The sequence below is a fragment of the Elephas maximus genome, chromosome 5 (genome assembly GCF_024166365.1).
Source record: "Elephas maximus indicus isolate mEleMax1 chromosome 5, mEleMax1 primary haplotype, whole genome shotgun sequence".
Classification (NCBI taxonomy): Eukaryota; Metazoa; Chordata; class Mammalia; order Proboscidea; family Elephantidae; genus Elephas; species Elephas maximus.
The window spans coordinates 148,291,881-148,317,732 of record NC_064823.1 but is presented as its reverse complement, the minus strand read 5'-3'; the positions used below and the strand labels follow the sequence as shown (position 1 = coordinate 148,317,732).

The following is a 25,852-nucleotide window of genomic DNA, read 5'->3' as shown; positions in this document are numbered from 1 at the left end:
AAAAGAATCTATGTGGATCTAAAGTCCATGATTTTAATCTTCATCCATATGAATGGGGTAAAAAAAAAAGAATGAGAAATGTTTAGAGAAACAAAGTTGCTTTACTCTTACTTAGAGACCCTACCTGAACTACACTTTTTTCATAATAAAATAGATTAATAGGCAGTGCTTGGAATAAGTCAGCATTTTAGTACTTAAAATCATTTCCACCCCCCCCCCAATTTCCAAAGCAATGTCAACCTCAACCCAAAAAAACCAAAGCAAACCCAGTCCTGTCGAGTCGATTCCGACTCATAGCGACCCTATAGCTAGAAATAGTTTAATCAAGTTCTGGAGTCATGGACCAAATCCCCAAGACCTGTGAGGAGGCTGAGGAACGTTGAGCAGAAGCCACTGAATCTGTGCCTTTTCAGGTACCAGGCGTACACTGTAGATGCTTTATTCACAGAAAAGACACACGCACAATTTCTCAGCTTGTAAATCCCTTTTTCCCATGTGCTGCAGTGTACTCTCTTCACATGTAATCTTTTTAAATGGCCATATTCATGCCACCAAAACCCATTGCCGTCAAGTCAATTGCAACTCTTAGCCACCCTATGGGACAGAGTGGAGCTGTCCCATAGAGTTCCCAAGGGGTGCCTGGTGGATTCGAACTGCTGACCTTTTGGTTGGCAGCCATAGCTCTTAACCATTACACCACCAGGGTTTCCAATATTCATGTCACAGTAGTTATTATGTGGTGTCAAAATGCCTTATGCATATTATCACGGAGTGATTTTCCCAGAAATATTTTTTTCATTGTGTAATAGGATATTAGAGAGAAGGAGAGAAAATGAAGGGAAATGCTCTCAGAATTCCTACATAGAAAGCACAATAAAACTTAGCTGAGTGAGGAGAGCCAATAAAAAGCAGGAGAAAAACAGTACTCAGAGACAGTGAAGCTTCTTGGGCCTTGTAGAATTTTTCTACCTTAGGGGAATATGTCCAAATGCACAACATATAAAAACACATACTATAGGCAAAATTGAAGAACTTAGTCAATTTTGCAGTGCTATCTGAGTTTTTAGAAAAGTGGGAGGTGGGGAAGAGAATGAAAAGGGAAACAGCTAGTGTAAAATGGCCCCACAGAGGGGCCAATTTGTGATTCTTCCAATCATCTAATGAGACTTGATGACTGAGGAAGAAAATAACAGCAAGGGGTGTGATGACATTTCCTAAAACAACTTCTCTTTTTCTGAAGAATAGAATGTTCCCTCAGTGGCCACAGAGGAAAAAATGAACAGTTTTGGGCTATGTGACTAGGAAAGTGTGATCCTGTTGGAAATCCTTATTCCAGATGAAATGACAAGTATATGATAACTACTAGGATCCACCAACTCAAAATTACAATCAGTAACTAAAGGAAAGACGTCAGTTTGATGAGTGAGGGGGCCTGACCCAAGCCATGGTCTTCTGAATAGCTTTATATGTATACAAAAACCAGACAATGAAAAAGGAAGACAAAAGAAGAATTGATTCATTGTAATTGTGATGGCAAAGGATATCGAATATACCATGGACTGCCAGAAGAACTAACAAATCAGTCTTAGAAGAAATACAACCAGGATGCTCATTAGAAGTGAGGGTGGTGACAAATTCCCTGACAGACTGAATTACTGGGCTGAGGGCTGGGGACTATGGTCTTGGGGAACATCTAGCTCAATTGGTATAACATAGTCCATAAAGAAAATGCTTTACATTGTACTTAGGCGAGTATCGTCTGGGGTCTTAAAAGTTTGTGAGAGGCCATCTAAAATACTCTACTTGTTTCACCCTGTCTGGAGCAAGGGAGAATGAAGAAAACCAAAGACACAAGGGAAAGATTAGTCCAAAGGACTAATGGATCACAAGTACCACAGTCTCCACCAGGCTGAGTCCAGTACAACTAAATGGTGCCCAGCTACCACCACTGACTGCTCTGACAGGGATCACAATAGAAGGTCCTTGACAGAGCTGGAGAAAAATGTAGAACAAAATTTTAACTAAAAAAAAAAGACCAGACTTAGAGGTATGACAGAGCCTGGAGAAAACGCTGGGAGTATAGATTCAGGACACCCTTTTACCTCAGTACTGAAGTCAATCCTGAGGTTCACCCTTCAGCCAAAGATTAGACAGGCCCATAAAACAAAACGAGACTAAATGGGCACACAGTCCAGGGGCAGGGACAAGAAGGCAAGAGGAGACAGGGAAACTGGTAATGGAGAACCCAAGATCAAGAAGGGGAGAGTGTTGACGTATCGTAGGGTTGGCAACCAATGTTATAAAACAATATGTGTATTAATTGTTTAATGAGAAACTAATTTGTTCTATAAACCTTCACCTAAAGTACAATTGAAAAAAAAAATGAAGTCAGGATGGCAAGACTTTGGCTCACTTACTTTGGACACGTCATCGGGAAAGACAGCTAGAAAAGAATATCACGGTTGGTAAACGGAGGGTCAGTGAAGGTGAGGGAGATGGACTGACACAGTGGCCAAATCAATGGACTCAAACAGCAAAAATCATAAAGATGGTGCAGGACCTGGCAACATTTTCTTCTGTTGTACGAAAGGTTTCTATGAGCTGGAGCTGACTCAGTGGCAACTAACAACAACAGCAGGTAAAGGATTAACAAAATTTTTATGAATTGTCCTGGGCCTCAACACAGAGGCAGCAATGTGCTCATGGGAAGTCAATCAAATAACAACAGCTAATATTTATTTATTGAGTATTTTCAAGATACTGGAAACCCTGTTAGCTACTTTACATGCATCAGCTCATCAAACCCTCAAAACAACCCCATGAGCCGGTCTATGTGTTGCCCCATTTTACAGATGAGGCTGCTCACACTTAGAAAGTGACTTAGCCCCAATTATACAGGTAGTAAGAAACAGAGCTGGGTTTGAACCCAGGCCATCAGACTTGAATCATTTGCCTTGACTACATTCCTTTCCCCCAAAAAATAGGACAATAGGAAGTGACTTGAAGCAAGATGGCATTTTTATAGCTGCAATCATTTCCCCCCTAATTTCCAAGGGCTAAGTCAGCCTAAACCAGTAACCATTTGTTATCCAGTCAATTCTGACCTATGGCAAACCATATGTGTCAGAGTAGAGCTACGCTCCATAGAGTTTTCAAAGGCTGATTTTTTGGAAGTAGATCTCCAGGCCTTACTTTTGAGGAGGTTGTCTTGAACCTACAACCCCTGGGTTAGCAGCTGAGCATATTAAACATTCCCAGGGCTTCCAATGTTAACTTAGGTATAGTTTAATCAAGTGTTCTGGTGTTTTAAGCCACCAAAAGTACAGAGCCCGAGGCACACTCAATTGCGCCTCCCTATTTCCCTCTGAGTGTGCACCAATTACTTACTAGAGGGTTTCCTGCTACAATGCATAGAAGCTATCACGACATACAGGCTGTGCATGGCATGAATAGTGGTTAATACCGTCTACTATATGCTACAGGGTCAACAGAAAAGAGGAAGATCCTCAATGAGATGGATTGGCACAGCGGCTGCAACAATGGGCTCAAGCATAATAACGATTGTGAGCATGGTGAAGAAACAGGCAGTGTTTCGTTCTGTGGTACGTGGAGTTGCTATGAGTCGGAACTGACTTGACAGCACCTAACAGCATATGCCTCAAGTAGTCCTAGGCTCTTTGATTCTATTATCTCATTTAATTTCTGCCATAAGCCAGTGATGGCAATATTTTACCCATTTTACAGAAGAGAAAATGGAGGTTTTGATTAGTGAGCAAAGAACAAATTACAACTCAAAAATGTCCACATTGAACTCTACCTCCCAGTTTCTGCACCATGTACCTGGTATGGGCCTCAAGAGATCTTTCTTCTGATCTCTCCTAGAAAGGAGCTAATTCCTAAATGAATTGGGAGCCACATATTTCCTATAGATGAAAAATGTGGCCAGTGTGGATCTGGACACAGTCTAGGTCTCTTGGTGGGTTTACGAGTAGCTTGTTACCTAAATGATGGGTGTTACGGTCAGGATGGGAGGGACTATTGTGGGGGCATAGTTCTGCTACGTGCCCAAAAATGAGCCACGGAAATCAGTATTTTGTGTGAAATCAACACTGAATGATCATCCTAACCTCAGAATTGCTGTTGTTAGCTGCTGTTGAGTCAGCCCCTGACTCATGGTGACTCTACATGCAATGGAATCAAACCCTGCCTAGTCCTGCTCCATCTCCAAGACTGATTGCAGAACGTACCTATGTGATCTGTAGGAGTTTCATGGAAGCTGATTTTCAAATGTAGATCAGCAGGCCTTCCTTTCTAGTCCATCTTAGTCTGGAAGCTATGCTGATGCTTGCTCGGCATCATGGCAACATGTAAACCTCCACTGACAGATGGGTAATAAATAAAAAAGGCTGCAAATTAAGTGTATTGGCTAGGAATCGAACCTGGGACCTCCCACATGGAAGGTGAGAATTCTACTACTGAACCACCGTTGGGCTGCAACCTAAGAATGGTCCCTCCTATATAAGACAGGGAAGGGAAATAACAACACACCATGCACTGGTCTTAGAATTGCAAAGCAGGTGTGCAGAGAACTTTGAGAACCATGTACCCCTGCTTCCCTTGCCTTCTGTGTCAAATAAAAGCATAGTACTTGTTTGTGACTCTTACTTATGTTACTGAAAATAAATAAATGAATTGACAAAGCCATTTCTTTCCCCTTGGCTACGGGACCAAGTAGGGGTAGGACGTCGTGAGGAGGTACACTACTTGGGACTCAGCAAAGCCGAGGCTCAGTGACTCACTAGTTGGGGGTCTATCTAAGTTCCCATTTTCTGAAAAGACCTCTCCGGCTCTAATGGTCTTTATTCTACTGATCCCCTGACAAAGAGGGATTTGTCCAATCCTCAGGCTCTGCCTCTCCTGAGATTCCACCTAACCCAAGAGGAGTACTGGTTTCCTGGGACTGCCTACTTATCTACCGGAAAACACATTCCTGATGCTCTCCAAGGCAGGCCCAGGCAAGTGGCCCAAGGGACGCCAGCTCTGTTTCTAACACAGTCCCATCACCTTGTCCATCCCAGCACCTCTCCATACTAACCACACCCCTAGTCTTCTAGGAAGACTGCAGGAGACCTCATCTGACACAACAGTTTCTCTGCCTCCCCAATCATATCCCACCTGGGGGTCCCACCCCTATCAGGGGACTGAAGAGCTTTGGGGCTGGGGTGGGTGGAGGACTGCATCAACAGAGGAGGGTTAATGTATCTCCCATAGCATGATTTTTTCCTGTGTTATACTGCTAGGATTTTTTTTTTTTTCTCTTAAAGCAGATTAGAGCACACCCTAGAGCTTATCTGAAAACTCCAGCAGAGCGCTATGTCGGCACACTGGTCTTGCATGGAAGGAATGGGGATCAAGTTCCTCCACTAGAAAAAAGTCTGAAGATCTTGGTAAAGGGATTGATTTGTCAACATTCTGCTTGGTGATATAAGATTTTTCCCCCAAATGTCCATCTATCCATCCATCCATCCATCCGTCCACTCATCCAGCCATCCACCTCTACCCATCCATCCATCCATGCATCCATGCATTCACCTATCCACCTATCTGCCCATCCGCCCATCTGCCCATCCGTCCATCCATCCATCCATCCATGTGTCCACCTACCCATCCATCCATCCATCCAACAAATATTGAGCACTTATTATGTGCTAGTGTGTTAATATGGGAATTCAGCAATAAACAAAACTAAGCCCCTGTTCACGTGGAATTAACATTCTAATAGGGGGAACCAGACAGCAAATAAATAAGCAAACAAACATATTATAGGGTTCATAGTAGCTTAGAGACACGCTATCTTGGAACCAGAGAGACACTCTAAAAACACAAAGATGGAGAAAAGAAACAGGATTTTTTTTTTTTTTCTCTCTCTCTCTAATAAGGACTGAAGAAACCTCATGTGAGATATTTATTTCCTAGCATGGATGTAATTAGGGGAAATTTTTTTTACAAATACAAATATAATCACCAATCGTTATTTTCCTCCTCCAAAACACACAGCTCACAGCTCCCGGGGAGGTGCCAAGGAAGAGCTGCATCTTGCAGCCCAGGGGCTGCGTGATATCTTCCCACCCTGGCACACTGCGCCCGGACCGCGAATGGGTTAAGGTGGCAGCGCCTGTGCTCGGAGCGCTGCATAAACAGCGCGTCAGGCGCTCTACGCGTGCTTCATCTTCCCTGTCTCCCAGCCCTGCGCTGTCAATCAGCTGTCACCCGCCCGCACATCAGCAGCATGCGCACATCACCAGGCTGTCAGCCAGGCAGCTGATGAGACTCAGCTCAGTGCTGTCAATCATCTCTGTTTCCCTTCTCTGCTCGGGGAAATATTTTGGCTCTGAGAAACAAAGAAACCCCGGGCAACAACGGCTAGTCATCAGGATAGAAGATCTCAAACAAGCGCTGATTGTGCCTCACCCCCAAATGGTGTTGGGATGGGGTGGACTGAGGGAAGAGGGAGAATCCGTTTATTAGCAGAGGCTTAAAATTAATTCTTGTACCATGAGCAGCCCCTGATGGATTCTCGAACCAACAAAACGCAGGCACATAAAATAATGATGACTTGAAGGTATCTGAGCTTATGTCTCAGAAAAAAATAGAAAGCCTTCGAGGACTGATCGCTGCTTGGTTCAAAATTATTCACCATTGATCAGTCAGACTTTTGGGGAAGGAGTGATTGTTGGAAAGCTGAGTTCATTTATCTCCCTGGGACTTCTAGAACAGTGGTGTCTGAGCCCATCTCTCCTCCTTTCTGGGACACAAGGCTGCAGATGGGAGCCCATGCATAGGAGTGCAAGTTCACTCATCAGGACACTCATGATGTGGGCTTAACAGTGCTTGCAATGGAGTCATTATGATGAACATAAAGATGCTCCAAAATAGCTTTTACCTGGCACAGTCGCTGCCACTCTCGCCCACAATATTTATTAAAAATGCTCCCCAAACCAATAACTAAATCCATTGCTCTCGAGTTGATTCCAGCTCAGGGCGACCCCATGTGTTAACAGAGTAGAACTGCTCCATAGGGTTTTCTTGGCTGTAATGTAAATCGAAACAGGTCACCAGGCCTTTCTTCCGCAATGCCTTTGGGTGGATTCGAACCCGCCAACCTTTAGGTTAGTAGTTGAGTGCAAACAATTTGCACCACCCAGGGACCTGAAAAATGATCCCAACTCCTTGAAAGTCAGCAATACAAAAATCTAAAGAGATGTTAATGAGGAGCCCTGGTGACGTGGTGGTTAAAGTACTCGGCTGCTAACCAAAAGGTCAGTGGTTCAACCTCACCAGCCACTCTGCAACAGAAAGATATGATAGTCTGGTTCTGTAAAGATTTACAGCCTTGGAAACCCTATGGGGCAGTTCTACCCTGTCCTATAGGGTCCTTATGAATCGACTTGATGGCAGTGGGTTTGGGTTTAAAGAGATGTTTCTGGCATCAGCATCTACACTGTCCTGCTCCCCCCAGGTTGCCACTATGGCAAAATCACCATGTGCACATATTAGCATACTTAACCAACTAAAATCATGCAACAGATCCGGAGAGTACTAAGTTGTCTAAGTTTCCCAAAATCAAAATCAAACAAACCAAAACCAAACCCATTGCCATCGAGTCAATTCCTACTCATATCAACACCACCACCACCAACAAAAACAAAAAACAAACAACTTGTACCCTGGTGGGTCTGAAATAAATGTAGCCACAGTCAGATCTGTTAACCGTGTTCATCAAGGGCCTCACTCTCAGTTGCCAAACGTCTAGATTGACTCGCTCATCCTGTGGCTGGTTCAGTCTTCGTCTCTGTGTGTGTGACGGTTGGGCTGTTTTACCCTCTGACAGTTCCTTTCATACATGCAACACTGCTTTCTGAAAGCACAGCTCTCTCTGATCTAACCAGGCATTAATTGCTTTTGTGCTGATATATCTCTGTCTCTTGAGCCGATAGCACAACCAGCAAATCTGATCTCTGACAAGGTGGCTGAACCTAATCAGGACAGATCAGCTGTTACCCAAGGTGCCACAGGCTGTAATTTGAGGATCTTTACAGAGTTATCATTTGCCTGAAAGACAAGAAACTGTAATTCTGTCAACACTAATCCCAAACTGTATGTTCAAAGCAGCTGTGGACAGCCCCTCCCTAAGCAAGCCAACACTTGTCAAATAAACACCTGAGATAATTGATAAAAGGGAATTAGAAGGATGTGACTGACACAGTGACTGCAAGGAATATTTTTTAAAGGAGCCTTCAGACACAGAACATTGGGTGTAAAGAGTGTGCCGTCAAGGAGAAAGGGGTTCACAGGCAAGGGATGGATGGACACCCTGTGCAATTCCCCGATCCCACTTATCATCGGGCAACCTGGTTCATATTTCTCTCACTCCGTAAACAGGCAAGTGTCCAAAAAGTCCAAGCCCCGGAGGAAATCTTTCAGAGCAGACTTCGGCTGCCACCCGTTGACAATGCTGTGATGGGAAACGAGAGCACTGTCAAGAGTGAAGTACTATTGTCAGGCTGTCAGCACCGCGAAATTCTCACGAGACCCCCGTGGTTCTCTTCCTGGCGCAGAAAGAGGGAATATTAGAAAAATAAACTTCTCTCTTACTGTATCGCTTTGGTCCGTCTTCCAAACAAAATGAAAGGGTTAATGTGGCGTCGTCTTCGAAAAACTCAGTGGCAAACGCGTCCCACCAGAGGTTGTCACTATCCTGCAAAGAGACAGAATGCTTATTTAACAGGCACAAGCTGGAAAAGACCTCAGAGGGGACAAGAAAACAGAAAGAAAGACCCTTAGCCTGTGTGTGTGTGTGGGCGGAGGGGGGGTCTAGAAGGGGAGGGGCCGTGCGATCACCCTTCAAATTAATTGCCTCAAATTGGGACTGAATTCCAATTCAGTTTTAATGCACACTGAATGAAAATTAATTCTCCAGGACATATTTGGGGAGATTTAATAAACGCACTATGGAACACAATGTCACATGTTTTAACAGAAGGGTTTGCATTTAGTATAAAATACATTCAGCTTTTCTTCCTCTCTCCCTCTCTTTGCTCTTTTAAGAGTCTGTTTTTACAAACAGAAACCACACTATTATAACCAGCTTAAGGAGGGTAATTTTTTTTTTTTTTTTAATAAAAAAAGAATTTATTTAGAAAAGAATTTATGTGAGTGGTAGCTCTATGTGGCTGACTATCCCTTGCTAACTTGGGACAAATCATCAGGAAAGACCATTTCTTAGACAAGGACATCGTGTTTGGTAAAGTGGAGGCTCCTGGTAAAGTGGAGGGTCAGTGAAAACGAGGGAAATCCTCCAGGAGATGGATTGACGCAGTACTCATGACAATAGGTTCAAACATACCTACAACTGTGAGGACGGCATGGGCCTGGGCAATGTTTCATTCTGTTATATATAAGGTCACCATGAGACACAGCTGAACCGAAGGCGATCCTATAAACCAAAAAACCAAACCTGTCGCCGATGAGTCTATATATATACATAGAAGGAGAGAGGGAGAGAGGAGCCCCTGAGTGGAGCTAGCTGTTAAACGCTCGACTACTAGCTGAAAGGCTGGCAGTTCAAACCCACCCAGAGGCACCTCAGAAGACAGGCCTGGCAATCTGGTCCTGAACGAGTATGGCCTTGTAAACCCTATGAAGCAGCTCTACTCTGCGTACGTGAGGTCGCCATGGATCGGAATCAACTCTATGACAACTAACAAACAAAACGAATACACATGTATGTACAGGTGTATGTGTGTGTGTGTGTGCATGCGTGCGTGCATGTGTAGTTGTTGTTAGGTGCTATCCAGTTGATTCAAACTCATAGCAAACCTATATGACAGAGTAGAATTAACTGCCCATAGGGTTTCCTAGGCTGTAATATTTACAGGAAGGAGCCCTGGTGAGGTAGTGCTTAAGCATTCAGCCGCTAACCAAAAGGTTGGTGGTTCAAACCCACCAGCGGCTCCATGGAAGAAAGATGTGGCAGTCTGCTCCCCCAAAGATTTATAGCCTTGACAACCCTATGGGGCAATTCTGCTCTGTCCGGTATGGTTGAATACACTCAATGGCAATGGGTAATCTTTGTAGGAGCAGATCACCAGGTCTTTTCTTCTACGGAGCCCCTGGGTGGATTGGAACAGCCAACCTTTCAGTTTGCAGCCTAGTACTTTAACCGTTGAGCCACTAGAGTCCTTTTTTATGTATGTGAATATATATAGATGTGATTACACCAAGCACCCATCACATCTGGAATGTCCCTAAGGATTGTGGAGATTATAGGCAACCACTAACTTGTTACTAAAAGTTATTAAAAATAGAGCATTTCAGCAGAATGCAGGCCATCCACATGAAGTCTGTTTGTTTGCCTTGGGTTGAGTTTTTCTCTTGCTCATCCAGAAAACACTTTGGAATTGGTTCAGTTTAAAGCAGTTACAGTCACTGCTAATCTCCTAGAGGAGAGGGGGGCCGCCTAGAACAGCGGATTAGCAAGCTTTTGCAGAATGTCGTATTTAAAGCAGGAACCATACCAGGCTGTCACTCTCCGTCTAGGGCCTGATTTACCCCCAAATTCTTAAGCACAATCTTTTTCCGGAATGTGTTGGTCCATGCCAGATTTCAGGGAAAGATGCTTCCCAGATGCTGGTGCAATGGGGGAACAGAAAGAAGCCGGCTGCTCCCACTCAAGAGCCTGCACTGCTCTGGCCCTGGCGGGGACATCAGAAGCCTCCCTTCTTCCCATTAAGTTGTCCTGCATATGACAACATTAAGTTGTTGTCTCTGGCAGCCATCAGGAATGAGCCTTCAGTCCCAGCAATAATAATTAAGGGGCCACTAAAGATTGATGGCCTCCTCTCCTTCAGAAAAGAAACAGCTCAGACGAATGATTTTTTTTTTTTTTTTTTGGTCTCTCTTTCTCTGGCATCTTCCCAATCAGCTTACCAAAGGCCAATACTTTTCTCATTAAGACACATTAAATGTAAAACCACCCAGGGGCAATTCATGGATCCACATACAAATTACACTGAGAGATAGAAAGCTGCCCTGGAATCATGGTGACCTCACGCACAATGGAACAAAATACTGCCCAGACCTGCACCATCCCCATGACTCAAGGGTTGACTTTCAGAAGTAGATCGCCAGGCCTCTCTTCCTAGTTCACCTAAATCTGTGAGCTCCACTGAAACCTGCTCAGCATCATAACAACACGCAAGCCTCTGCTGACATACGGGTGGTGGCTACACATGGGGTACATTGGCTGGAAATCGAACCTGGGTCTTGCACATGGAAGACAAGAATTCTACCACTGACTCACCAAGGCTGCTGTATCTCCCAACAATGAGAACAGCGTCTAGCCCACGGCATTACTCAGGAAAAGCTGTTCCATGAATGAATGAAGCAGCTCATATTATTGTCCCCATTTGACAACTACAGAAACCGAAGCTTAGGTGGTAACTTGCCCAAGCGTTGTTGCCAGTTGCTGTCAAGTCAGCTCTAACGCGTGGCGACCTTGTCTATAACAGAACAAAATGTGGTCCGCCCTCCCTGCACCATCTTCATGATCCTTGGTGTGTTTTAGTCCATTGCTGCAGCTACTGTGTCAGCCCATCTCACTGACGGTTTCCTCGTTGCTCTGACCCTCTCCTTTACCAAACAGAATGTCCTTTTCTGGCAATTGGTCTTTCCTGACGATGTGTCCGAAGTAACTGAAGTCTCACCTGCCAAAGACGAAGGAGCAGGGATTTAAACTCAGACAGTCTGACGTGGGAGAACCGGCCTTAATCTCTGCTCTGCACAGCACTCACTCATTTCTCCAGTCTTTAGAAAGGCAACGGTTAGGATTCAGAAAGAAAGGTAGGAAGAGTCAGTAGGTAATCGTTTGCCTCAGGTTAAAAAGAAGGAGCTTGCTTTCTTCTTGGAGCTGTACTATACAACCCCATTTGCAGGACTCACACCCAGGAGGGTTCCTGGCGCTGCACAGCGATTGGTTCCACATCACTGGTGGGGTTCACTCCTATGGGCAACCCTCCTCTTCGCTCTCAGCAGTCAGTACCACAGGATTGGTGGGATTCGTTCTGGTGGGCAAACCTCCCCTCAGCTCTCATTCCAGCACTGCCTCTTACCAGCTGTGTGAGCCTGGGCAACTTATTTAACTCCCTGAAGCTCTTCCCTTACTTGGAATGTGAGGTTAATAATAATAATAATAATGGCAACAATAATAGTAACAACAACTACTACTACTACTTCACAGGTCAGATGTTAGGATCAAATAAGTTAGTGGGTGCAAAGCGCCCAGCAGAGTGTCCAGAACCCAGGGTAGATCAATAAAATACCTATTTCCTTTCTCTGTCTACCATCTTGAATATCATTTCTAGGGGATGAAACATCCCATGCTCCAAAGAACTTCATCAAAACTCAACTAACTCTATGAGGCATCCTCTTTACAAATCAAGAGCTTTTCCCTGTCACTTCAAATGTTCACAGCACAATCACCTGCCAACGGCATTTGTCTCTAACACAGTTAAAAACCTAAACAGAAATGTATAAATTCTCTTTGACCTTAATTATTCAGAGGCCCCATGCCTGGGTCAGGTGCTCCACCTCTATTTTCCTGACATCTAACTTTTGGTCTCTGGCACTTCTAGAAAGGAGACCAGTGAAGGGAGAGCAAAAGCCATGACAGAACCCAGGCTGGTCTGAGGATGCGGGGAGAAAGAAGGATTCAGGCTAAAATGAGGTATGAGAATTATCTAGAAACAACCGTATGAGCTCCATAGGGCGTAGATAAGTGAGTTTCAGTAGATGTTGAAAAGGCATAATGATCGAAGAAGGTGCAACATTTCAAAAACCCACTGCCATCGAGTCGATTACAACTCATAGCAACCCTATAGGGCAGAGTAGAACTGCCCCATAGAGTTTCCAAGGAGCACCTGGTGGATTTGAACTCCCAGTCTCTTGGTTAGCAGCCGTAACACTTAACCACTACGCCACCACGGTTTCCAGTGCAACATTACTTCGTTCAAATTAACAGCGATGAACATGTGGGGAGCGACTGTCTCAGAAGTTTCAGGAAAGGTTTGCTAGGATAAGTTACCATCAGGTAACTACACAAAAAATCAACTGTCTTTGTCCACAAATCTTGGAAGAACATTCCAAAAAAAAAAATGTAACAAGTAAGCTCATAGTGCCAGACACACAGTAGACACATAAGAAGGCATGATTTTGACTAATCAAGTGAATGAATGAATGAATGGTATTTCTTATTGTACCATCACAAACCCAACTTAGGAAAGTCACTTTAAGGATTTCCCAAGAGGTTTTGGTTGTTGACCCCACTTTGTCTCTTGGCCAATATTTTTTTAACTGGCATATGTGTTTTTAAATATATATATCTAAACTGTAGTTGTCACCAGCCCCCCACCCCACACATATATATGAAACTTAAATTAGTCCTTAGTTCTGAGGGGACAAATGATCATGTAGGAAAGAGAACAGAAGGAATAGAGCTTTCAGAAAAGGTTCCTAAATGCCCAGTAGTTTCCAGGGAAAGGTTGGCTGTATATGAAGGCATCAGGCCACAGTGGAAAGAAGAGATGTTGTGGGGGCCCCAGCGTTAATTACAGGGCCCACAACAAGGCGTTTTATAAGTTCTTTACTTGTACTAAGCCATCTTTATTCACAACTGCCCTAAATACCAAGGGGCAGAGCAAAGTTTTGAACCATAGAAAATGTATGCCCTTAGCCTCTGTGTTATTTTGCCTTGAAAATATAAACTCAGCCTCTTAGTACCTGGATGCCCTCAGTCAAGTCATCTAACTTCTTTGAGCCCATTTTCTCATTAGTAAAGTGGGAATAATAACCTCAGTGGACTGTGATGGCTGAAGAGAAACTGTCCAGTACACAGCAGCTGCTCAATAAATAAAAATAGTCACCATGAAGTTGACTTTGACTCGTGTGTGTCAGAGCGTTGTGCTCCATAGGATTTTCATGGGATGCTATGACCCTTAGAAAGTAGATCATTAAGCCTTTCTCCCAAGGTGCCTCTGAATGGAATTAAACCTCCAACCTTTCAGTTAGCAGCCAAGGGCATTAACCCCTTCGCCCCATCCAGGGACTCCTGCTCAATAAATAACAGCTATTTTTATTCACTATTATCTCATTTGACCCTTACTGTACGTATAAATAGAGAATATGGGTTTCAAAAAGGTGAAGCTATTCCATAAAGATCAGAGAGCCAGAAAGCCTAAAGGATAAACCATGAGCCTGAGGTCTTGTTCCCAGTATGCGGGGTGGGAATGCCTATCTACTACTGGCAGATAGACTAGACACAGACAGCGTATATATGGTAAAAGAGGTACCCGGAAAAAACATTCTAACCTCACTAGAAGGGTATGGGTCCAGTGGAGTCAGGATTGTAGAGTATTCCTTCCAGGTCTTCCTGTGTGTAGGCAGGGACCTCTAGCAAGTCAACTTTCAGGGCCAAGGACTCCTTGCTAACCATTTCCTCTCCACCTGCCTTTCCAGACACTGTTCCTTTGGCCTGGAACATTCAGTAAATGTCCAGTCCCAGTTTTCACATGCCTTCTTCAGTCTTCCCTACACTAGAAAACCTCAATAACTATACCCCCATTAGCATGTTTATCACACTGTAATTGAATCACAACCTTATAATGCGCATTTATCAAACACTGGACACAGTGCTTCTCTGCATCTTCAGCCTCCTAGACTCAGTAAAAGAGTAGAAAAATGGAAACAGAGCAGATGGAGAGAGGCCATGCCCCCACAATGAGTAAGATTCTTTCTCAGACTTGAAGGAATCTCACGAGTCTAAGCTCAGCAGTGATGGGGGCTTGGACATATTTTGAGCCAAGTGTTCTCTCTGTCACACTCCTGAGGCCTCACTTGCTGTCACGGTATGTGATGTGCCAGATACGCCCATGAAAAGTGCATATGGAGACAGGGATGTTAAAATTGATCTCACATTCACACTGCCATTCTACTGAGCCACGGGTGGGGGGTTTCTGCTGTTCTTTTTAGTGCACTGTTGGTTTATATTCCTTATAGCATATGTTAGGGATTGAATCACGGCTCCCATGATCTGGCCCTTGTACCTGTGGATGTGGCCATGTTTGGAGATAGGAGTTTCCTTTTGTCATGTTGGTGAGGATGTTCCAGAGTAGAATGGATCCTAAACTTAATCACCTCTGAACTATAAAAGACCAGGAAAGACACAGAGACACACATGGGGGAAGGCAGACACTACACAAGGATCTTCTACAAGCCAAGGAACGCCAAGGTAGCCCATGGCTACCGACAAGGAGAAATTCGGCACAGCCAAGACCCTGACTGGGGCTTCCAGCCTCCAGAACTGTGAGAAAATAAAGACAGCTCATGTACACACATTGTTGTGGTTATCAGGTGCTGTCGAGTCCGTTCCGACTCATAGCGACCCCATGCACAACAGGACAAAACACTGCCCGGTCCTGTGCCATCCTTATAATTGTTGTTACGCTTGAGCTCAATTTGATTTCTGTGTGTTCCATCTGGCGAGGTCCATGTGTATAGTCACCATTTGTGTTGGTGAAAGAAGGTATTTGCAATGAAGAAGTCATTGGTCTTGCAAAATTCTATCATTTGATCTCCGGCATTGTTTCTATCACCAAGGTCATGTTTTCCAACTACTGATCCTTCTTCTTTGTTTCCACACATTGTAGATTGTAATTTAAACAAGCCAGGAGTTATTTTATTATTTTAAAAACAAAGAAGAGTACACAGGATGGCAAAGGTCCTTGGCCTCACCACTCAGAATTAACAATTACTATATTTTTAATTTAATTTTAAATAATATTTTGTTGTGCTTAAGGTGAAAGTTTACACAGCAAATTAGGTTCTCATTTGATAACTTCTACACAAATTATTAGTCACAGTGGTTATAACTTTCACTATGTGCCGTCATTCTCATACATTCTATTCTGACTGTACCATTTCTCGTACTCTAGTCTCCCTGCCCCCTTACCTTCTCATCTTTGCTTTAAAGCAGTCTTTGACTGTTTGGTCTCATATAGATGATTTTCTTATAGAAGCTCATTACTCCCAGAATTAACAATTATTACCATGATACTTTATCTGCTTTTTTTTTTAAGAAAGTAAAACTTGAAGATAAAATTAAATGTCCTGGGTCTCCCATATCCTGTTCTATTTTTCACTCCCTTCTCCATGCTCCCCATAAGTAATGGTTTCACATATTTCTTATGAATCTTCCTGTCCCACTTCTTATATTTCTATGCATATATGATTCCATTTGTATATGGTCCAATTTTATGTTTTCAATATTTTATCTAAATGGTATCATATATTATGTTTGCATTTTTAAACCTTTTTTTTCCATCTGACATTGTATTTTAGAGAAGTATCCATATTATATATTTGGGCCTTTTCTTTCCTTATATGAACTACATAGTAATGCACTGAATGAACAGAATACATTGTATTTATTTTGCTACTAATGGTCACTATGTAGTTTCTAGGTTTTTTTGTTGTTGTTGTTGTGTTTTGTTTTTTTGTGCCATCACGAGCAATTGTACATGTCTGTGCGTACTTGTAAAAATGTCTCTAGGGCATATACCTACAGTGGCTGTGCTTAGGCACAGGGTGTGTACTTGTTTATATTTTGGTTCTTCCATTAGGAAGCCCTTGTACTTCCACATTAAAGAAGTCTGGTCTGACTGATAGATGGGTAGGGATGAAACGAAGTATTTCTAAATGATGTATCTCTAAGTGGGAATGTAGTACCAGGATCAACATAATTATGGAACAGAGTCTAGTTCTGCAAGGAGATGGATAAGCATTAAGAAGCCCAAAGAAGATGCAATAATGTAAATTAAAAAAAAAAAAGTTCGCTTATTCATTCTTGTAAAACAGGAGTATATCCTGTTCTTACTGGTTGACATCGCTGCGACCTTTCAGGAGCAGATCTCCTGGCCTATCTTCCGAGGTGCCTTTGGGTGGTCTCAAACCGCAAACTTTGAAGTTAGAAGTTGAGCGTAAACCATTTGTTCCATTCAGTCACCTAGAGGCTACATTATCCCAAAGGAGGGCTATTTCTTGGCACCAACACAAGAAAGAAAGCATAGATTCTTCCTGGTCACCCAAACTGGCTCATGGAGCAGGATGACTGAGCACCAACTGCCACAGGCAGGGCCAGGGGCAGGGAGGGGTGAACCAGTCTGTACAGCCCGCCACAAGCCTTCTCATGGTGGACACGCCTTTTCCCAACAGACAGGCGCTGCCCGATTCTTGCCGTTGTTTATACCTGTAAGTGCGTGACTAGTGTTTAGTGAATATTAATCAGTAAAAAATTGGATTCTTTTCCCCAAAGTTGGACAATCACAATAGCATAAAGCAACCTCCAGGTAAATAAGGATGAAATTAACTCAGCCTGAACACAGGCAGGGGAAGTGGTACTGACAATTCTCCTGTATTTTAATTAAGAAAAAATAACCGCAGAAGCACCTCCATTCTGAATAAGCCCTTCTATGCATTTCCGCAATTAAAATCCTGGGTCCTTTTTTTCCTGTCTCACAGGAGAGACCAAGTGCCACTGGCAGCCACATCACATATAAGGATGGAAGACACTCATGCCACATGGCAGAAGAGAGTTTTAATTATTTAATTAAAAATCTACACAAGCAGTTGCTTCTCTCTCAGAGTCTCTCCTATTCCCATTCCTGTCCTTCTCCACCAAAAGCAGGATCCTGGTGCCAGGGCTGCCCCCGGCATCCTTAACTTGAGCACTGACAGGTTACGTGGGATTTTGCCTGAGTAATTATTTTTCAATTCAACAATAATGAGAAATTACCATGGCAACCACTTTGTCATGTGGTACACGTACACCCCCACTAAAGAATGAACCATAACATAAAGCATCTAATCCTTGAAAACACATTTTTTTTTAATGAAATAAACTTAAGCAGGTCAAAGTGGAGAGGATGGATGGAAGGGTCTGAAAGCAGGGAGATGGGAAAGGCACTGACTTTTATCAGTATCTTGTGTTTCTAGAAAACAGAGATTTCTCGTCTTCTAAACCCCACCTTCTTGTACACACACATTGACAGCACTCTATTAATTTCTGTTTTTTTTTTTTTTTCTACCATTTTGGTCACTCCCATTTTACACATGTCAGTTAACCTCTCTCAGAAGATACTGAAGAAAGAATGCACGTGCCTCGGAGGAACTGAGGCAAAAGACACTTGACCATCCAATTTCCCTGAATTTTCTTTGCCTGCCACACCCATGTGGAGTGCCAGGAAACCATGAACAACCCAAATCTTGGGCCTTTTACCTTGCCTTTGGCAGAGGCCCCCTCACACTCACAGGAGTGCAGTCATTCATTTTCCGTAACTAATAAAAGCCTTTTTGCAACTTAATCACTAGCCACCATTTCTCAAAACGTGGGGGGCAAAGGGGGTTTTATATCAAACCATGTTTATCACAAATTAAGCCACATGTAACAATAACAGCCAACAGTGACATAGCTCTTACTAGGTGCCAGGCGCCATTCTAAACACATCGCCTGTGTAACCGCATTGAAACCTCAGCACAACCTTATGGAATAAGTCCTACCACTAACCCCACTTTGCAGATGAGGAAACTGAGGCTTGGAGAAGCTAAATAATGATTTTAAGAATATATAGCTATCAATTTTTCAGAGAGATGATTCAAATAAAGGGATTCTGGCTTTTGAGTTCAAGCTCTTAGAACCACTCCACCATGATGGTCTTTTCTCCAGGACGACATTCATCAGAATGCCTTCTGTCTTAGTCGTTTGGGCATCCAGTTCAAAGGTAAAGACACTGAATGTCTGGAGCTCCCCCTCCTGAATGGCCATCCCAAAGCAAGGCTTTCCAGCACATCTATGGAATTCTATATCGAGACCCAGACATGAAAGTAATAAGGTTAGGATCATTTGCTTTTCCCAGCTGACAATTCCAGGGACTGTAGAACGCACACAAGGAGAGAATACCAAATTCCCCCCTTTCATGGGATTTTTTTTTTTAATTTTTATTAAGCTTCAAGTGAACATTTACCATTCCAATCAGTCTGTCACATGTAGGTTTACATACATCTTACTCCCTTCTCCCACTTGCTCTCCCCCTATTGAGTCAGCCCTTACAGTCTCTCGTTTCGTGCCAATTTTGCCATCTTCCCTCTCTCTCTATCTTCCCATCCCCCCTCCAGTCAAGAGTTGCCAACACACTCTCCCATGTCCACCTGATTTAATTAGCTCACTCTTCATCAGCATCTCTCTCCCCCCCACTGACCAGTCCTTTTCATGCCTGATGATTTGTCTTCGGGGATGGTTCCTGTCCTGTGCCATCAGAAGTTCTGGGGAGCATTGTCTCTGGCTTTCCTCTAGTCACAATCATACCATTAGGCGTGGTCTTTTAATGAGAATTTCGGGTCTGTATCCCATTGGTCTCCTGCTCTCTCAGGAGTTGTCTGTTGTGCTCCCTGACAGGGCAGACATTGATTGTGGCCGGGCACCAACTAGTTCTTCTGGTCTCAGGATAATGTAGGTGTTTTTCTGGTTCATGTGGCCCTTTCTGTCTCTTGGGTTCTTAGTTGTCGTGTGACCTTGGGGTTCTTCCTTTGCCTTTTCTCCAGGTGGGTTGAGACCAATTGATGTATCTTAGATGGCCGCTTGTTGGCATTTAGGACCCCAGGCGCCACAATTCAAAGTGGGATGCAGAGTGTTTTCATAATAGAATTATTTTGCCCATTGACTTAGAAGTCCCCTCAAACCAAGTTCCCCAGACCCCAGCCCCTGCTCCGCTGACCTTTGAAGCTTTCATTTTATCCCAGAAACCTCTTTGCTTTTAATCCAGTCCAATTGGGCTGACCTTCCTTGTATTGAGTGTTGTCTTTCCCTTCACCCAAAGCAGTTCTTATCTACAGATTGATCAATAAAAAGCCCTCTCCCTCCCTCCCTCCCTCCCCCCTTTGTAACCACATAAGTATGTGTTCTTCTCCGTTTTTTCTATTTCTCGAGATCTTATAATAGTGGTCTTATACAATATTTGTCCTTTTGCAACTGACTCATTTCGCTCAGCATAATGCCTTCCAGATTCCTCCATGTTATGAAATGTTTCAGAGATTCTTCACTGTTCTTTATCGATGCGTAGTATTCCATTGTGTGAATATACCACAATTTATTTACCCATTCGTCCGTTGACAGACATCTTGGTTGCTTCCAGCTTTTTGCTATTGTAAACAGAGCTGCAATAAACATGGGTGTGCATATATCTGTTTGTGTGAAGGCTCTTGTATCTCTAGGGTATATTCCGAGGAGTGGGATTTCTGGGTTGTATGGTAGTTCTATTTCTAACTGTTTAAGATAACGCCAGATGGATTTCCAAAGTGGTTGTACCATTTTACATTCCCACCAGCAGTGTATGAGAGTTCCAATCTCTCCGCAGCCTCTCCAACATTTATTATTTTGTGTTTTTTGGATTAATGCCGTTCTAGTTGGTGTGAGATGGAATCTCATCGTAGTTTTAATTTGCATTTCTCTAATGGCTAATGATCCAGAGCATTTTCTCATGTATCTGTTGGCTGCCTGAATATCTTCCTTAGTGAAATGTGTGTTCATATCCTTTGCCCACTTCTTGATTGGGTTGTTTGTCTTTTTGTGGTTGAGTTTTGACAGAATCATGTAGATTTTAGAGATCAGGCGCTGGTCTGAGATGTCATAGCTGAATATTCTTTCCCAGTCTGTAGGTGGTCTTTTTACTCTTTTGGTGAAGTCTTTAGATGAGCATAGGTGTTTGATTTTTAGGAGCTCCCAGTTATCTGGTTTCTCTTCATCATTTTTGGTAATGTTTTGTATTCTGTTTATGCCCTGTATTAGGGCTCCTAGGGTAGATCCTATTTTTTCTTCCATGATTTTTATCGTTTTAGTCTTTATGTTTAGGTCTTTGATCCACTTGCAGTTAGTTTTTGTGCATGGTGTGAGGTATGGGTCCTGTTTCATTCTTTTGCAAATGGATATCCAGGTATGCCAGCACCATTTGTTAAAAAGACTATTATTTCCCCAATTGACTGACACTGGTCCTTTGTCAAATATCAGCTGCTCATACGTGGATGGATTTATATCTGGGTTCTCAATTCTGTTCCATTGGTCTATGTGCCTGTTGTTGTACCAGTACCAGGCTGTTTTGACTACTGTAGCTATATAATAGGTTCTGAAATCAGGTAGGGTGAGGCCTCCCACTTTCTTCTTCTTTTTCAGTAATGTTTTGCTTATCCGGGGGTTCTTTCCCTTCCATATGAAATTAGTGATTTGTTTCTCTATCCCCTTAAAGTATGACATTGGTATTTGGATTGCAAGTGCGTTATATGTATAAATGGCTTTTGGTAGAATAGACATTTTTACTATGTTAAGTCTTCCTATCCATGAGCAGGGTATGTTTTTCCACTTAAGTATGCCCTTTTAAATTTCTTGTAGCAGAGTTTTATAGTTTTCTTTGTATAGGTCTTTTACATCCTTGGTAAGATTTATTCCTAAGTATTTTATCTTCTTGGGGGCTACTGTGAATGGTATTGATTTGGTTATTTCCTCTTCGGTGTTCTTTTTGTTGATGTAGAGGAATCCAAGTGATTTTTGTATGTTTATTTTATATCCTGAGACTCTTCCAAACTCTTCTATTAGTTTCAGTAGTTTTCTGGAGGATTCCTTAGGGTTTTCCATGTATACGATCATGTCATCTGCAAATAGTGAGAGCTTTACTTACCAATCTGGATACCCTTTATTTCTTTGTCTAGCCTAATTGCACTGGCTAGGACTTCAAGTACGATGTTGAATAAGAGCGGTGATAAAGGGCATCCTTGTCTGGTTCCTGTTCTCAAGGGAAATGCTTTCAGGTTCTCTCCATTTAGAGTGATATTGGCCGTTGGCTTTGCATAAAAAAAAAAAAAAAAAGTTGGCTTTGCATAGATGCCCTTTATTATGTTGAGGAATTTTCCTTCAATTCCTATTTTGGTAAGAGTTTTTATCATAAATGGGTGTTGAACTTTGTCAAATGCCTTTTCTGCATCTATTGATAAGATCATGTGGTTTTTATCTTTTGTTTTATTTATGTGATGGATTACATTAATGGTTTTTCTGATATTAAACCAGCCTTGCATACCTGGTATAAATCCCACTTGATCAGGGTGTATTATTTTTTTGATGTGTTGTTGGATTCTATTGGCTAGAATTTTGTTGAGGATTTTTGCATCTATGTTCATGAGGGATATAGGTCTAAAATTTTCTTTTTTTGTAATGTCTTTACCTGGTTTTGGTATCAGGGAGATGGTGGCTTCATAGAATGAGTTGGGTAGTATTCCGTCTTTTTCTATACTTTGAAATACCTTCAACAGTAATGGTGTTAAGTCTTCTCTGAAAGTTTGGTAGAACTCTGCAGTGAAGCCGTCTGGGCCAGGACTTTTTTTTGTTGGAAGTTTTTTGATTACCGTTTCAATATCTTTTTTTGTTATGGGTCTATTTAGTTGTTCTACTTCTGAATGTGTTAGTTTAGGTAGGTAGTATTGTTCCAAGAATTTATCCATTTCTTCTAGGTTTTCAAATTTGTTAGAGTACAATTTTATGTAGTAATCTGATATGATTCTTTTGATTTCATTTGGTTCTGTTGTGATGTGGTCCTTCTCGTTTCTTATTCGGGTTATTTGTTTCCTTTCCTGTTTTTCTTTAGTCAGTCTAGCCAATGGTTTATCAATTTTGTTCATTTTTTCAAAGAACCAGCTTTTGGCTTTGTTAATTCTTTCAATTGTTTTTCTGTTCTCTAATTCATTTAGTTCAGCTCTAATTTTTATTATTTGTTTTCTTCTGGTGCCTGATGGGTTCTTTTGTTGCTCACTTTCTATTTGTTCAAGTTGTAGGGACAGTTCTCTGATTTTGGCTCTTTCTTCTTTTTGTATGTGTGCATTTATCGATATAAATTGGCCTCTGAGCACGGCTTTTGCTGTGTCCCAGAGGTTTTGATAGGAAGTATTTTCATTCTCGTTGCTTTCTATGAATTTCCTTATTTCCTCCTTGATGTCTTCTATAACCCAGTCTTTTTTCAGGAGGGTATTGTTCATTTTCCAAGTATTTGATTTCTTTTCCCTAGTTTTTCTGTTATTGATTTCTACTTTTATTGCCTTGTGGTCTGAGAAGATGCTCTGTAATATTTCGATGTTTTGGATTCTGGAAAGATTTATGACCTAATATGTGGTCTATTCTAGAGAATGTTCCATGTGCGCTAGAAAAAAAAGTATATTTTGCAGCAGTTGGGTGGAGAGTTCTGTATAAGTCAATGAGGTCAAGTTGGTTGATTGTTGTAAGTAGGTCTTCCGTGTCTCTATTGAGCTTCTTACTGGATGTCCTGTCCTTCTCCGAAAGTGGTGTGTTGAAGTCTCCTACCATAAATGTGGAGGTGTCTATCTCACTTTTCAATTCTGTTAAAATTTGATTTATGTATCTTGCAGCCCTGTCATTAGGTGCGTCAATATTTAATATGGTTATGTCTTCTTGATCAACTGTCCCTTTTATCATTATATAGTGTCCTTCTTTATCCTTTGTGGCGGATTTAAGTCTAAAGTCTATTTTGTCAGAATTTAATATTGCTACTCCTCTTCTTTTTTGCTTATTGTTTGCTTGATATATTTTTTTCCATCCTTTGAGTTTTAGTTTGTTTGTGTCTCTAAGTCTAAGGTGTGTCTCTTGTAGGCAGCATATAGATGGATCGTGTTTCTTTATCCAGTCCGTGACTCTCTGTCTCTTTATTGGTGCATTTAGTCCATTTACATTCAGCGTAATTATAGATAAGTAAGTTTTTAGTGCTGTCATTTTGATGCCTTTTCATGTGTGATGTTGGCCATTTCATTTTTCCACATGCTTTTTTGTGCTGAGACATTTTTCTTAGTAGCTTGTGAGATCCTCATTTTCATAATGTTTAACTTTGTGTTTATTGAGTCGTTATGTTTTTCTTGGCTTTTTTCTTGAGTTATGGAATTGATATTCCTTTTTGTGGTTACCTTTTTATTTACCCCTATTTTTCTAAGTAAAAACCTAACTTGTATCGTTCTATATCGCCTTGTATCACTCTCCATCTGGCAGTTCAATGCCTCCTATATTTAGTCCCTCTTTTTGATTATTGTGATCGTTTATCTATTGATTTCCATGATTTCCTGTGATGTGTATTATTTTGTTTATTTATTTATTTTTTAGAATTAGTCTTAATTTGTTTGTTTTTGTGCTTTCCCTATTTGAGTTGCGTTGATATCAGGACGTTCTGTTTTGTGACCTTGTATTGTGCTGGTACCTGATATTATTGGTCATCCGGCCAAACAATCTCCGTTAGCATTTCTTGCAGTCTTGGTTTAGTTTTTGCAAATTCTCTAAACTTGTGTTTATCTGTAAATATCTTAATTTCTCCTTCATATTTCAGAGAGAGTTTTGCTGGATATATGATCCTTGGTTGGCAGTTTTTCTCCTTCAGTGCTGTGTATACTTCGTCCCATTCCCTTCTTGCCTGCATGGTTTCTGCTGAGTAGTCTGAAGTTATTCTTATTGATTCTCCCTTGAAGGAAACCTTTCTTTTCTCCCTGGCTGCTTTTAAAATTTTCTGTTTGTCTTTGGTTTTGGTAAGTTTGATGATAATATGTCTTGGTGTTTTTCTTTTTGGATCAATCTTAAATGGGGTTCGATGAGCATCTTGGATAGATATCCTTTCGTCTTTCATGATGTCAGGGAAGTTTTGTGTCAGGAGTTCTTCACCTGTTTTCTCTGTGTTTTCTGTCCCCCCTCCCTGTTCTGGGACTCCAATCACTCGCAAGTTATCCTTCTTGATAGAGTCCCACATGATTCTTAGGGTTTCTTCATTTTTTTTAATTCTTTTATCTGATTTTTTTTGAGCTATGTTGGTGTTGTTTCCCTGGTCCTCTAGAAGTCCCAGTCTACATTCTAATTGCTCGAGTCTGCTCCTCTGATTTTCTATTGTGTTGTCAAATTCTGTAATTTTATTGTTAATCTTTTGGATTTCTACATGCTGTCTCTCTATGGATTCTTGCAACTTGTTAATTTTTTCACTATGTTCTTGAATAATCTTTTTGAGTTCTTCAACAGTTTTATCAGTGTGTTCCTTGGCTTTTTCTGCATTTATCCTAATTTCATTTGTGATATCTTTAAGCATTCTGTAAATTAGTTTTTTATATTCTGTATCTGATAATTCCAGGATTGTATCTTCATTTGGGAAAGATTTTGATTCTTTTGTTTGGGGGGTTGGAGAAGCTGTCATGGTCTGTTTCTTTATGTGGTTTGATATGGACTGCTGTCTCCGAGCCATCACTGGGAAACTAGATTTTCCAGGTAGTCAGCTAAAAAAAAATGCAGTCAGATCCCTATCTGAATTCTCCCTCTGGCTCCGGGTATTCAGATGTTAATGGGGCCACCTGGGGAGGGTGGCGGAGGGATCAGAGAGCTAGGAGTGTAGCACCACAGAATATAGAGCTGAACACCACGTTCACGCTCTGCCCCCGTTCGCCAAAATCCGGGCGGGACTGGTCCCCGGCTAGGACGCTGCTTTCCTTGCTCAGAGACCAGTCACTTCCTCCCAGGGACTTCTCCCTCCGGTGCCGCGGCACCGCTCGTGCGCACACTGGGTGGGCGTTTCCCGCACAAACGGGTGGGCCCGCCCCCAGGGTCTATTCAGGCGAATATAATTGGGCCCCGCGGTCACGCCCCGCCTGTGCGTGAGCCCAAATCCCA

The 25,852-nt window shown here is 42.2% G+C and overlaps 1 protein-coding gene across 10 annotated transcripts in view; it reads right to left on the bottom strand.

Moving 5' to 3' along the window:
- The window catches only part of LDB2 (LIM domain binding 2), a 486,472-nt gene that overhangs the window by 295,424 nt on the left and 165,196 nt on the right, over positions 1-25,852 (bottom strand). For all 10 annotated transcript variants that reach the window (XM_049887016.1, XM_049887015.1, XM_049887014.1 and 7 more), the window contains exon 2: positions 8,656-8,758. In XM_049887016.1, the coding sequence (XP_049742973.1) occupies positions 8,656-8,758 (103 nt within the window). The remainder of the gene's footprint in view (positions 1-8,655; positions 8,759-25,852) is intronic.